The 15,510-nt window shown below is 46.1% G+C and overlaps 1 protein-coding gene across 1 annotated transcript in view; it reads left to right on the forward strand.

Moving 5' to 3' along the window:
- DNAH9 (dynein axonemal heavy chain 9) overlaps positions 1-11,570 on the forward strand; it is a 169,583-nt gene extending 158,013 nt beyond the window's left edge. Inside the window, exons 68-69 of the mRNA XM_086762087.1 lie at positions 4,480-4,869; positions 10,719-11,570. Of these exons, the coding sequence (XP_086618213.1) occupies positions 4,480-4,869; positions 10,719-10,946 (618 nt within the window). The 3' untranslated portion in view covers positions 10,947-11,570. The remainder of the gene's footprint in view (positions 1-4,479; positions 4,870-10,718) is intronic.
- Positions 11,571-15,510: the final 3,940 nt, after the last annotated feature.

Raw genomic sequence — 15,510 nt, forward strand, 5'->3', positions numbered from 1 at the left:
CAATAGTCTGCTCATCTTGAGGGAATGTCTGCAGGCTGATTAGGATTTCCTTCAAGGGTGTCTTTAATGAAAATTACTCCCAGCACTTTGGGGGGAAAAAAAAAAAAAAAGTAACTTGAATCATTCCTGATGCACTTTAGTATTCAGCATCTGAAATGCAAATTTATGCGTAATTGCATTTGAACAACTGTATGAGATAGCTGCTATAGATGCTTTGAACCCTCACAGGAGATTCCAGCAAGTATGCTTGAATGCACAGACTTTAAAAATTGCTTTTCTTAAGCCTTCCTGAGAATTACATTTGCTAATTCATTTGTTTCCTGAAAGCAAAACTAGACAGGATATATGATCATGAGAGTTCTGTCTTTGAGTCAATTTGACTGTTTGCGCACATTTTGCAATATTTTTACCCATTTTAAAACCTTTCCAGGAGTGCAAAATACTTCTGACTGTCGCTGTTGGAAGGCTCTGTGGTTCTCAGTGTCCTGCCGTGACCGGTGCAGTCCTTTGCCCTGGTCTTTTTTCTTCCTGCATGGTCTTGCTATGCCTTTAGCCTGTTGTCTTGGTCCTCTCAGTGTCTAAGTTCTCCCGAGATGGGAGATGATGACCCATGATGACCCCATAAATGAAGGAAGAACTGCAGTGGTCCTTCAGACTTTGTGTGCCAACAGAAGGTGTCATAAAACAAACCCATGGCAACCCGGATGAGGCAAAATAATTTTGACAGCTGTGTGAAGCTCATTACCAGCCCCTCTGATTAGAGCCCCCCAGGTTTTCAGGTGTGTAAGCTTTAATTGTGAGTCAGTAAATTGTCTTGAAATATATTATATTTAAAGTGAAACAGCTCAGGTGCCTCAGATGAAACGCACAGGGCATGCACTGCCTTTATATTTCTTTGTCACTTCATGGCCAACACCAAAATGAGAAATCTTTCATTTGTGTTTGGCCTTTGTGCTTGGAATTACCCAGGACTTTAAAGACCTTTTAACAGGTAACCCATCATTTTGAGCTTCCCTACAAATGTAAAATCATTGAATAGAAATAATGAGATTGTTCACTGGCAGAGACTTACCTGGTCCCTGCTCACATGAAATGACTAATTCAAATAGTCCTGCTGCCACCTTCTCATTTAACCCTATTTGTCGCTATTAGCTTCAAGAGTGTTAAAACAAAAACCATCTTAAAACCTTTCTACATGTGATTTCCTCTGTCCACCAGAAATCTGTTCTCCATGGGGAAATGCAGCAGGTTCAGATGCTTGCTGCCTTTAAAAGCTCACTGCTTTTATCAAGTCGTCTTTGGAGCAGAGGTTTAATAATGCGTTGTACCGGTCCATCCTGTTGAGAGATGAACGTTCCCCAGGGAGAAGATTTCTGCATGGGAAACCACAGATCACTGGGAAATGATTCTGAATGGGGATCCCAGGGGTGCAGTGGCTGCCATGCATGGTGGCAGTACAAAAGTGCTCTCAGCTCTGATTTGAATAGGTGGGTGCTGGGGAGACGCATCCCCTTGAAGTACTGCCCTTGCTTATTGCTAGACAAAATTAATTTTGTTGTGGATGTTTAGAAACTTTTATGGTGGGGGAACAAAAAGGAAAAAAAAAAAAAAAGGTGTTACTTAAAAGCCGGAAGTGCTAGAGTGGACGATTCCAGTGTCTGAATTTGTCAGCGGCATGCTTGTTTGCCCTAAGTCTGGATCACTCAGCACCGAGCCCACTTCCAGTTGTTAGTGCCAGATGTGACATGGACAATCAAGAAGGACACTTGTCATAGAATCATAGAATGGTTAGGGTTGGAAGGGACCTTCAAAGGTCATCTAGTCCAACCCCCCTGTCACTGCTCTCCCACGGACTGGTTGAATGTCTACCTGTGATCTTCTCTTGCTGTATCCTGCCAGTGTCACCTGCAGATCAGAGCTCTGCAGGACATGGTCAGCGTAGGAATAAACTGCAAAGACTTTTAATGCTGGACTCTGACCAGCATTGCTAAACATGTGTTGAGGTCGCTTGAAGAGGATTTAAACTTTTGCTAAAGCTTCATAGATTTTTGTGGCCCCAGTAAAAGGCACCTCTGCTGACCTTGTGTCTGGAGGCACCGAAGTCCTGTGGAAGAACAGTTGGAATTTTTTAATGTGACTAGACTGACCCAATTCCCTCACCCTTGTTCTCAGCGATAGCTCAACTGATTTCAGTTAATCTTTCCAAAAACACTCAGCCTGAGGCAAAGAGAAATTGTAAGTCAGATAAATTTTGGCAAAATGATAAGGGCACAAATTTAAGTATTTATAATGGAAACCAGTGTACAACATTAACCATAAGTCTCCAAATTGCTATGGTGTGTTGTACCCCTCTAGCTCAGCATGGGGCGTGCAAAGATTTACATTGTGAAGGGCATTACATATCTGTAGAAACTGAGCCTGCATTTGCAGGTTTTTGTCTTTGCAGACTGCTTGGCTCCAGTGTCACAGAATCATAGATTTTCTGGAGATTGTCTAGTCCAACCCCATGCTCAAAGCAGGCTCAGATAGAGCACGTTGCCCAGGACCACATCCTGCTGAATTTTGAAAATTTCCACAGCCTTTCTGGGTAACCTGTTCCAGTGTTCAACCACCCTCACAGTAAAAAAGTTTGTGCTTCTGTGTCAATGGCATGTCCTGTATTTTAAGTTGTGCCTGTCACTGGACACCACTGAGAAGAATCTGGCTCCATCTTATTTACTTCCTACCATCAGATATTTATAGGTATTGAGAAGATCCTCCCTGAGCCATCTTTTCTTGAGGTTGAACAATTCCAGCACTGGACCCAGTGTGCCAGATGTGGCCTTACCAGTGCTGAGCAGAGTGCTGCCGTTAGCCTGCTGGCAATGCTCCTCCTAATGCAGCCCAGGATGCCAGTGGCCTTCTTTGCTGCAGGGGCACATCACTGACTCATGGTCAGTTTGTTGTCCACCACAACTCCCAGGTCCTTTTCTGCAACTGCTCCAGGCAGCTGGTCCCCAGTGTGTATTGGAGCATGGAGCTGTTATTCCTCCTCAGGTGCAAGATTCGGCATTTACCCTTGTTGAACTGCATGAAGCTCCTCTCATCTCAATTCTCCAGCCTGTCCAGATCTCTCTGAATGCAGCACACCCATCTTTGGGTATCGTTGGTGGCCCTGTGGAAGAGTGTAAGGGGGAAATAGTCTGAAGGCTTAGATAAATCTCAGCAATCTTTCCACAGTGTGCTGAATCCAAGCTCCCAGCGTGCAGTAAATGTCCCCAGACAGCACAGAAGGTTGGCAGATGGGAGCCTCTGTCCTCTGCAGCAGGGAGTCACCTAATACCATCACTCACTGATCTGTCCTGTGCTCAGGCTCCATTGGCATGGATGCTTTGGACAGAGTTCTCAACCCCTCATCTTCTAGTGGGTACTGACCCGATTCTGTAGCTGCAGATCTGCAGGGGGAACAGAAGCCTTGCTCCTGTTGCTGGTAGTCACAAGCTTCCAGCCTTCCCAGTCATGGGAGTCTCCCTTTCCCAAGCAGATGGGCACAGACTCTGCTGCCCTTTCTTTGATGCTGTTGGGAGTTGAGGTTCCTCTTGTGTCCGCAGGGTCTCAGAAAAAATCCAGTTGGTCTCTTTCTCATCATCTCTGATTAAACAGTTTGCTGGCCTCCTCCTTTACTTGGTGGCAGGAATGTTCTTAATTTTAGCCTAGCAGATGCTGGGGACCCTCTGCAGAGTACCAGAAGTTCAAGAGGGATGCTGTTATTTCTGTGCAGAAGCCCGTTTTGGCCATGCAGTGATGTTCCAGCTCTTCTTCTGGCTGGTGAAACTGATACAGGTTTCTAAAAGCTTTAAAAATAATTAGTTGCTGAATAAAAAAGAAAAGCCAAACCCCTCTCTATCTATCACTTGGCTGAATCATATCTTAATTTGTTGTGTGTTTCCCTGCTGTGAAAGAAACTGTGATTACATTTACAGACAACATGTGAAGTCCAAAAGACAGACTGGCACTGCAAAGTAATAAAGGAGGAGAGGAGGGAGTGGAAGTGGAGGAGAGAAGGGGGATAAGACTTGACATAACAAACATTTGCACAGTTTTGGAGTGGATCTTCAGAGACTCCAGTGTCCTGCCCTGGCAGCATGAGTGATAACAGCTTTGCACCTCTGAAAATTTGCCCTGTATAGGTTTACAGTGAATGAGAGAAAACAGAAGCGATGCTGGGACAACTGGGGGACTCTCATGCTCACTGTCACTCTGTTACACATCTTTTCCTCCAAGCGGTATTTTTACAGTTAGGGAAGATGAGGATGCAGGAATATGTAATAGAAGGTGTTCATGAAAACCCAGAGTCATGAAGAAATTCACAGTATGTGAATGCTTGTGACTGTGTAAAGTGTCATGTTCTTCTACAGTTCCTAGCTCAGCCCCTGCTTTCAAGCAGGGTTTGTTCAGGTTAAAGAGTCGTCAGTGCTAATTATACCCTTTCTCACCCAGGGAGAACTAACCATGACAAGTGACATGGAGAACCTGCAGAATGCTCTGTTCTTGGACACAGTGCCCGAGTCCTGGATAAAGAGGGCTTACCCTTCTACAGCCAGCCTGGGCACGTGGTTTGCTGACCTCCTCACTCGCATCAAGGAGCTGGAGGCCTGGACAGGAGACTTTTCCTTACCCTCCACAGTGTGGCTTGCTGGGTTCTTCAATCCCCAGTCTTTCCTGACAGCCATCATGCAGTCCACAGCCCGAAAGAACGAGTGGCCTTTGGACAAGATGACCTTGCAGTGCGACGTGACGAAAAAGAACAGAGAAGATTTTGCCAGTCCCCCTCGGGAAGGGGCGTACGTCCACGGTTTGTTCATGGAGGGTGCACGCTGGGATGCACAGGTGAGCTCACCAAGGCTTTTGTATTGAGAGAAGCTACGGATGTTATGCCATTACTGCTTGGTATTTTGCTCTGGGGAACTTAGCCCAGGCAGGCACTCATCTAAAATCATGATTTGAACTGGCTCTTCAGGAACGGGAAAGGTGTGAGAGATGGGCCTCTCCTCTGCAGCCTCGAGTGGGTATCCAGGGTGGTCAGATGAATCACCCCTTGACGCTGTCTTCTTCATGGCTGTGAAGGGAGTTTGGGGTGGCCAGCTTGGGCTGATATATCTAGTTTTTACAAGATGAATCTCAGCCTCAGTGTACATTGACCACACTGTGGTCAGCACTCACGGTGTTACTGCGGACAGAAAGCATAGGGTCTCCTCAGGGCTGTATTGTCCCTGTACAATCGCATGGTTACGATTTTGCTGCTGCCTCCAAAAGTGACATGACAGACTTTTGCATTGTCATTACTCTGTCACCTGTTTAGCAGCGATGAGGAGAAATGAGAGGACTCTGATTTCCTCCATGTCCCCAGAGCTGAATGGGTGGGACATGCCAAATCCAGACCACTGTCCTTGCACTGTTGTGTGCTGCAGGATGTCATCTGTATAGACAGAGCTTGTGGCCAAAAATTGGTTGCAACCTTTAGCCATCCCTTTAGGATGGCAAATAAAGCTTGCACAGAAGTCTAACCCGTATGGTCAATGCGGACTCAGGTTGATGACTGGAGAGGGTGCGATGACTGATCCTGGGCAAACAGAACAGTGTGGGTGGCCCTTGTTCCTCTTCTTTCCCCTTCTGGATGTGGCCCAGCCTTTCAGCTGTAGCACAGCCAGCCTCAAGGCAGCCAAGGTGAGAACCGTACCCTCCAACCAGGCTGTTGAAGGGAAACGTGTACACTTGCCCATATAGCTGTCAGCGCTCCTCGTGCAGTGCCCCTCACAGAGCAGCGTCCCAGAGGAGCACAATTGTCCCCATCTTTCCTTCTGGCAGTTGTCAGCTGTTAGCAGCACAGTCTGCAGAGCCAGAGCCATTAGGCTGACAAATCCCCACTGGGCTTGGTCCTCTGAGTCACCTGGTCTGTGGTACCATGACTCCCAGCTTGTGCTGCGCGTGAGAATTAAATGACAGTGATTCGTGCAGCCCTTACTCTGGGCAGCCAGCGTGATGCTCCTGCTGCCAGCGATCTGTGAGAGAGTGAAGGCTGATCAACGCGGGTCACCCGGAACTTACTTATCTGTGTCAAGTTTACCCCCTCTCAGGAAGACTTCTTGATTTCAGAGGCAGCTCTTTAGAGCCTTAACCTTGAAGATCCTCCTTTGTCTGTCATGGGGCTTGGTGGTAGGATGCTGAGGAGAGTGTCCGTGTTATGTACCATATCCCAGCCTGACCTTACAATCCAGGTCTAACACTCTTCACTTTTTTGTTGTTGTTGTTGTTTTCCATGAAGGACAGGAAATTAGGCAAAGCTTTGAACTCACTGACTGATGGCATCCAGTGCATTTTATCACAGATCCTCGGGAAGGTCAAGGATCCATTTTCTCTCTAGAAATGGGTTGATGTGCGCATTGGGTCTGGAAAGCCACAGCCAGCCAGGAACATTGGCAAAGGCTCTGTCAGAAGGTTGAAGTAAAGTTCTTTCGTGGGTACAAGATCAGATCTCCTCCCTCACTGGCTTTTGGGTCTCCTCCCTCATTGGCTTTGAGTAGCAGAACAAAGACCAGCCCAGTCCATTTCCCAAGCTCTGGTCCTACAGTTCCCTGCCCACTCCCTTGTCTAACCCTTGCAGCTCTTGGAGATCACAACCCCTTACTATAGGGAGTGCTGGATTTCTGTTACCCTTAAAAACTGACATTTTAAGCTGATACAAATCAGCTGGACACCACAGTACAGAGAAAGTTAAAAAAAATTCTTGGTCTTGCATATCGAATAGCCCGTTAAAAACTGATTCCAGTGACTCCTGTTATGTTTTCCTTTACCATCATTACCGCCATTACTAGCAAATACAATGGCTAAAAAAGCTGAGTTCTGCCAAGGTTTTACCCATCCCCAACTGGCAGTGGAAGTGCAGGGTGAGAAGTTTTGGTGGTGACACACATGGCTGCTCCCCCCTGCCTCTCCCCAGTGATTTGTATGGGTGACTGCATTCAGCAGTGAGGTTTGTGTTCAGAGACCATCCAGACTTGAGTAAATATGTTTTTCTTGCTACGTTTTCCTTGAGATTGAAAGATACTGACCAATTACATTTCTAGAACCATTCATAATCTCTGAATATCATACTTCAATTTATTTCAGAAAAGAAAAGAATATTTTCATATGTTGCTCACGCTGAAATATCGTTTCCACCTAGTGGAACTATTCGTTTTGCCTGCGGTCCATTCAGCACCAGTATGTATTAATGGAGGTAGCATTTTTAAAACAGGTGCACAGTTCTTTTGGCTTGTATACTCCTTTCAAACTAATCCTCTGGTAAAAATGTCAGGTCATGTTTAGAAGAACTTCTCTGGGGATCACCTCCACTTTTAAAACAATATTTCACATTTAGATTCTGCCTCCAAAAAAAGGAGAAAGTCCCTCTGTGTTCTACTGCGTACATTTTTCTGTTTATTTAAACATTTATGTTTGCCCTTGGGTGTCTTAAATTTATAAAACATTCATTACAAAACAGCAGGCAGCTATTAGATGAAATGAAGCCAAGCAGGTTATTTCGGGTCCAAATGATCTGCTGCTGTAGCGCTGTTAAAGTCAGCGGCACTCGGTGAGACAGTTTGACTGGTGACACTATGAGATGTTTTATAGAATCACAGACTGGTGTGGGTTAGAAGGGACCTTTAAAGCCCATCCAGTCCAACCCCCTGCCAGGAGCAGGGACATCTCCAACCAGATCAGGTTGCTCAGAGCCCCGGCCAACCTTGCCTTGAACGTTTCCAGGGATTGGGGCATCCACCACCTCTCTGGGCAACCTGGGCCAGGGTTCCACCACCCTCAGTGTAAAAAATTCCTTCCTAATATCTAATCTGAATCTACCTCCCTCTATTTTGAAACCATTACCCCTTGTCCTATCACAACAGGCCCTACTGAAGAGTTTTTCCCCATCTTTCCTGTAGCCCCCTTTAGGCACGGGAAGGCCACTCTAAGGTCTCCCTGGAGCTGCCTCTTCTCCAGGCTGAACAGCCCCAACTCTTTCAACCTGGCTTCACAGGAGAGGTGCTCCAGCCCTTTAATCATCTTCGTGGCCTCCTCTGGACCGTCTCCAGCTGGTCCCTATCCTTCTGATGTTGGGGGCTCCAGAGCTGGATGCAGTACTGCAGGTGGAGTCTCACCAGGCTGGAGTAAAGGGGCAGGATCACCTCCCTTGACCTGCTGGCCACAAGCCATGGGAGATTGCCGACCAATTCTTGGCTTTATTGCCTCCCGCAATGCAGGGTGTGATGTCAAGTATGTGCCGTGCTACTCACCAAGGGTGCTGGAGCATGATTGGACAAGGGGAGAGGTGGGTTTCACACCCTGTGTGCCACACGAAGCTCAGCCAGGCACAGATAGCACATCACCTTGTCCCTGGAAGAGATGGACAGTCCATGTGCAGTGTGCTGAGCAGTGGCTGAATGCTGAAGGTATCATGTCTCCTTCAAGCCACACCAGCCACAGTTTCTGAATACTTTTTAAAGCTAGTCCCATGAAAAGCACCAGCCTTAAACCAGTAGAGAGGCTGAGAAGGGCAGATCTATGTGGCAAAGAACAGTCACATTTATTTGACGGTTCAAGTTGCTCAATATCTTTGTGAAAAGTTGCACACTCCTCATTTTTCATCTGAGATGCTCCCAGCAGCAGATGCAGATGAAAACAACATCAGCATGCAACCTAGCCCTGGCACAGCCCAGTTGTGGTGCTACAGTCCCAGACATCACAGCTTGTCCTGTTCTTCTGCAGAGGCACCAGGTACATAAAATCTCATGCCTCAGAGATTGACATTTTTCCCAGAGGGCTGAGCTGGGACATCACACAAAGCTTTTTCCTGGAGGTGTCAGCTGTCAGTAATGCTCGTGTATTTGTGAGCTATGACAGCAAGAGTAGGATATGGCTGAAGCAGAGGTCTCCAGTGATAAACCTACCATGCAGGGGACACTTGTGCTGTGAACTGCTACTTCCTTCTTTATGGTTGTTTTGAAAAATTAATAACTTGGTAAATCCTTTTCCATCTGTATCTCAACTCTTAAACTACTCAGCGATGAAAATTCTGGTTTGTATCTTTGGACCCATCAATATGGCAGTGTAGTATGCCCACTCTTCAAGTTGAGAAGCCAGAACACGCAGAAGTGAAGACTTCTTTAGGATCTGAGGCCTGACCTCTCTGAGCAGAGAACAGTGGCTTTTTACAGGTGTGCTGTGCTGGTGGTTAGGGAAAATTGCTTTCCGAGTAGAATTAATTTCTGATGATGAGAGCGATAAAAAATGCAAATGCAAATCAGCCCAAACATAACACAATGATCTATTCCACAGAGGTAGCTCAGGAAAGTTTCAACTCTTGTTAACCCAGAAATAGGTAGAATATATCTTGGAAATCTGATTTGAAGAATTGTCAGCAATAAAGAAGGAGGTGTGATCAAAATCCAGCCTCAGAAATGAAGGATGTGGATTTTAAAAGAGCCTACACTAATACTTGATAAATAGCTTCTTTGCAAGGTATTATAAGAATTATTTAATATTTGTTCAGCACGTGGGAAGTATAAAATTCTAAATCAGAGTTGGATTTATCACAGCTTGGTATAACAGATAGCATTAGTACAATTAAACTGAGGTGTGTCACAAGAGGGATTATTTTTCTTCACTCATTTGCAGGACTAAATAAACTACTGGAGAGTTGAATCTTGTGCCACAAGTCTGATCTCAGAGCATTTGAAATAATAATGATATTTGAAGCTAAGCTGCAGAGAGAAGCAGTTCCTTTAGCACTGAAAAGTTTTATTTCTGTTTCTGCATTTGTTTTAATTTGGCCTCTCTACCTTTCATTAAGCAATTTGAAAGCTTTCCTGAAACTGATTGATGTGTAGGGCATTTTATTGTCAGAAAGAGAAACAGAAGTTACCAGAGAGGCACGAGTTAGAGAAACAAGCCGTTGCTTTCATGCCCTGACAGCATACCACCTTTCTCCCGGGTCAGGCAGCCTGCTGAGCGAGAGCGTTGCTTTGAAGAGGATGGTGTGGACTTGCTATTTCATGATAATGTTCCCTGAGGAATAGTCCTTCTGAATCCCTCTTGTTGGTATGAGCAACTGTGAGAGCGGAAACAAGCCCTTGGTGCCTTTTGGGGCCACACAAAACATGGAGTGTATTAATTGCACAGACAAGTATATCCCAGGTCACGCTCAGATTTTGGTGGTGTGGTGGGAGACTGACTTAGTGCCTTCTCAGGTGAGCGTTGTTCTCCACCCTGTGCCCTGTTCAGATGTCCACAGCTGGTCCTAGCACAAGCAGCGCTTTTCATGAGGTGGTTCTGGTCTGGCAAAAACTTGCCTGAGTGTAGCACAAGGATGCTGTGTCTGGATGTAGCCAGGAACATTGTTCCCCTGCAAAGTCCAGCTCAGGGGTGGGTGGGGTGGGTTTGGGCATCTGGTGAGAGCAGACATCTGTACGTGCCCTTGGAATAAGTTACGCTTGAGGAAGGCTTCTGAGGAAACAGGGTAGGTGTTTGATTGAGACCCTCCTTACCTCAGATAGACTCATCCAACCCCTCGTTCAAGAAATGTGCTTGCACTTGCCCGAGAAGTCCAGCGTGTATAAATATTACAGAGAATCGTGCTATTGGGGTACAGCTGATGGGTATCTTGGAAATCTAACTAAGACTTTGTCTTCTTTCCTTTGTAGACCGGGATAATCACAGATGCCAGGCTTAAGGAACTAACCCCAGCCATGCCTGTCATTTTCATCAAAGCCATTCCTGTTGACAAACAAGATACTCGCAGTATGTACCCGTGTCCTGTATACAAAACACGCCAGAGAGGGCCAACTTACGTGTGGACTTTTAACCTTAAAACTAGAGAAAATCCTTCTAAGTGGGTGCTTGCTGGTGTGGCATTGCTGCTACAGATCTAGGCTCAACAGCAGAGCACCTCATTTGCAAATCCCTAATGATGTCTTTCTCAGACAATTAAAAAATAATATCCTGACAGTGAAGCCAAGCTCCATCTCTGTGAGTACTGGGCACTTTGCCTAAATAGAGCCTGTACGGAGGTGACAGAGGTGCAGAGGGATGCATGGACCAGATTCTTGGCTGCTGTAAATCAGTGACCTGTAATTCCTACACTAGAGCACTGGAAGATCCCAATCCACAGCCAGGTCTTCCACACCCAGAGAGTACTCACCCAGAATCTGAATTCAATGTTTATTTCTCTCTTGTGATTCAAAGTAATTTTAAAGTCAGTGGCTTTCTCCAATATTCTTGAACAGTTCACTGACCTGTGAAATTCTTTAGACTTGATTCTTTTCTATACATGGAAGTTTCTTTGTTATATGTCATGTCAAAAGTTGAGGGATCAGCAGGTGTTGTGGATGTGAACCGTTTCTTGCTAATATTCCTGTAAATTTTAGAAACATTAAAAATAGTGTCACTATCCAATATGCTTAATGTAATAAAAAGTAAAAGTACAGCACAGGGATTATTTAAGAAGAATATTTCATAATGATAGACATTTACTAATAAAAATCCTTACTTCTTGACTAGTCTCTAAACATTGCCTGGATGCCTGTATCACACGTTTACTCACCATGGAGAGTGGATGCAGGGTCAGGTGGGACAATCGCAGCCGTTGGGAGAGTTGTGCTTCTAATTACGAATGCGGGGTGAGAACTGATGTGTTTCTAGAGCAGAAAGCACAGGGAAGGATGGCTAGGGGTGAGCATTTTCCTGATAAGCCAGCCAGCCAGAGCTTTGCTCTGGAGTGCAGAAGCTGAGCACTTGGGAGCTAGGAAACGTGAAAAGTAGGGTTTTCTGGGGAAATGGAGCTGTGCCGCACTCCTCCCTGCCATCTGCAGTGCTTCATTGCACAGGACCTTGCCTCTGTCTAGTATTTGCTGTTTCTCGTCCTCATATGCTGCACGGTATCCCCCCATTCCTCACGATGCAAATAGCCGTGGGTTTTTCATCTGTGGAGTCCATTGTCATTGCTGAGCTCGCTGCAGGTACCAGCTGGCGTGTCAGCAGACACAGCAGAGTTGGCCCTCGCCAGAGTTGGCCCTCAGTGGGCTCAGGTGTTTGTCACCAACTGGGGAAAGAGGAGGATCACCAGCCAACTCTGTTCCCACTGCCTACATGGTGGCATTGAAACTTCCAGGGTTCTGTTTCCAGGCAGCCATGGCGTTCCTTGAATGGGAATCTGCAGCCTGGAGAGACCTACAGGTCACCTGATACTCCATCAGGGACTTTGTCCTCCCACCTCATCCTCCACTGGTCATCAAAGAGGGGTCAGATCTGGCTCTCATTTCCCTGGGCTCACTGTGAAGAAATGGAATGAATGACTCAGACCAAGATCTTTAAGTTCTAGACTTCTTAAATAAGCTGAGCTGGGCTTGATCAGCCTGTTGTATGGCCACTGCAACCATGGGAGAAGGGTCTACCACCAGGTTAGACATTATGCTTGTCAGCTAAGTTTGGAGCTCAGCATCGCAAGAGTCCTTGCGCACCGGTAGGCAGGAAAGAGTAGTGTGCTGGCATGAGCAGTGTATCCCATGTAGCATGTCTTCTGGGATGCCTAGCAATGTATTTGCACCTGAGACAAGCAGCAGCAGTACAAGATGATTGGCCTGAAATGCAACCGCGGTGCTTGTGCAGTGCTCGGAATGGTGGAGTGGGTTTTGAAAGGAATATAGGTAATGGGCTTATGTATAAACTATAAAGGGTATCTGGAGATGACTTGCTTTGTTGTACTGAGCTCACTGATCTGCCGTATGTCACCAAGCCCACCTTGAAGAGCATTTCGGTAACCCAGTGAAAGGATCTTCCAAAACCTGGGCAGCCCATCACTGTGTCTCAATGAACAGGAGCCTGCCAGCATCACTTGAGAGGTCTACAGAGAAAGCTTCCTGGAGAGGCCTGTAAATCAGAGATTTCACCAGACTCTTTGTTCCACAGCCACAGCATCCTAAAGAGGCAGGTAAGTATGACATCCACTCACAAACAGAAAGACAAAATCCAGGAAGCAACAGTGCTTCCAACAATGCTGGGAGATGGAAAAAAGGATGATTCAGCTTGTTGCTAAGGAGCTGATTCACATTTTGATCACCTTCTATCCTGTCACTCTTGAAGATCTTGCTATAATTAAGGATGTAATTAGAGCCTTGAAAAGATGCATGTGTAGAGCTGTACTGGTTTTGGCTGGAACCAGGTTAATTTTCTTCATAGTAGCTTTTATGGTGCTGTGTTTTGGATCTGTGATGGAAGTAGCGCTGATAATATGGGGATGTTTCAGTTATTGCTGAACAGTGCTTGTACCATGTCAAGAGTTTTTCTGCTTTTCACACTGCCCCATCATGTGAGTAAACTGGGAAGTGCACAGCAAGTTGGGAGGGGAACACTGCTGGGACAGCTGACCCCAACTGACCCAAGGGATGTTCCATACCATATGATGCCGTGCTCAGCAATCACAGCTGGAGGAAGGAGGGACATCTGGAGTTATGGCATTTGTCTTCCCAAGTAACTGTTACACGTGGTGAAATCCTGCTTTCCTGGAGATGGCTGAACATCTGCCTGCCAACGAGAAGTCGTCTTTTGCTTTTCTTGTGCATGTGGCTTTTGCTTTACCTATTGAACTTTCTTTATCTCAACCCACAAGTTCTAGCACTTCTACCCTTCCGACTCTCTCTCTCCCATCCCACTGGGAGGAAGTGCATAAGTGGATGTGTGGTGCTTGGCTGCCTAGAAGGTGAAACCACGACAGTGTTTCTGTAGGTAGCGTTTGGTTTCTCAGCCTTATATCAAACTGAACAGCTTTATGGGTGGCCTCAGCACATGCTGGTGGGGAGATGGTCGGCTCTCTGCCAGTCCAGTGTATCAGCTTTCCACAGAGTATTGTTCTCCTACCCAGAGTAACGCAGGAGGGTAAAGTCCTCAGGGTTTGCAGGAGATCCACAGTAGCAATCTTGGTCTGAGCAACACAGCAGCTGTCTTCCTGCAGGAGCAAGGAGATGCAAAATCTTGGTCTTTGCAGTCCTGGAGAATGACGACCTTCTGGACTAAGGTGGGAAAACTTTATGGTAAGAACTTTATTTAATTGCCAGGCAATGTCTCCAAGGCATAGCCTCCAAAAATTAATGATGAAGCAGCTAGTTATGGCTTAGCAAAAGACATCTGCAAATACCTAATGCAAGGGAGAGAGCTGTCTTAAGCTTCCTATTTTAAAATGCCTCTTAACCCATAAATGAGGTAACAGGTTCTGTAGACTGCCCGACATAATGAGTATCTGGCTAGAAGAGGTCTGTTAGCTAGGGAAAGCTATGCTATTAAATTAAATCCCTGCCAATTTAAATGAAAACCTACCAATTAAATATGTAAGGTAAAGTGGTCGCTTCCCACAGCTTTGCAAAGTTAGGTGCGTTAAGTTCTCCATGTGTTTCACCATGCAGAAGGTTTAGCTGGATAAAGAGAGCACTGCTGAATTAAACACATAAAAGCAAGTCCAGAATGTAGAGTAAGTGGACCGTGCTTCAGATAGCATTGCTGGTTTAGTCCTCCTTTGCTATTTCTTCAGCGCTTCTTTTACCACAAGCTTCTCAGTGCTCTATGTGGAATTTTCTGCCATTCTGGACACTGCTACTGTCCTAAACTTCATACTTCTTCTCTTTTAAAATCTGTCTTCCCTTTTCCAGCATAGTGGGGCCTCTCTCTGCTCGGCGTTGCCCTCCAACTTGCCCCCGTACCTACAGGAAAGGAGAAGTTCAGTAATTCCCCAGGCACTGCTTGCTCTTTCCAGAGCAACAACCTGGGCTGTTCTCTTGCCAGCTGAAGAAGAATGGGATGTTGACAACAAAATGGATCCGATTGTTTTATTATATATATCTTCCTGCATAATTCACCAGTTGGACAGGCAGGGTAGTGGGGAGATATTTATAGATACTAGAAATGTCACCAGGGTGCTCATTCTTCATCCTTTGAAAATCATCACAGGAAAGAGTTGGCTGCAAAATGCTACAGGAGGGTGGTGAATAATTTGGTGCTTTAGGGGGAGAAAAAAAAATTCTGACAGATGTGAGATTTCCCAGCCATATCTGCCTAAACCAGGCAATTAAATACAGCTGGCCAGGCTGTTCATTAGGAGCGATGCATTAGTCAAAGGTGAACGTTTTCTGTTCGTGAGCTCCTGGAGATAGCTGCCCACTTGGCATTCCCAGCATGCACCTTCCTTCCCACTCTTTGCTTTGGAGTGTAAGGGGCTGAGCAATGAAGAACCCTGTCCCCAAAGCCTGCACAGCCCAATACTGAGTCTCCGGGGCTGATGGAGCTGCAGCAATTTGCACAACATCCAAGGGACAAACTGAGGTTGATCTGGAATGGGGCAGGCGGGGCTGGGGTAGCTGGGCAGTGCTGCACAGCAGCGGTGGCAGGGCAGTAGGTTGGTAGGACATCTCAGGGCAGCTACGCAGCAGGGGCCCGTGTGGTTGCTCA

The sequence above is a fragment of the Chlamydotis macqueenii genome, chromosome 18 (genome assembly GCF_036417535.1).
Source record: "Chlamydotis macqueenii isolate bChlMac1 chromosome 18, bChlMac1.mat, whole genome shotgun sequence".
NCBI classification, from domain to species: Eukaryota; Metazoa; Chordata; class Aves; order Otidiformes; family Otididae; genus Chlamydotis; species Chlamydotis macqueenii.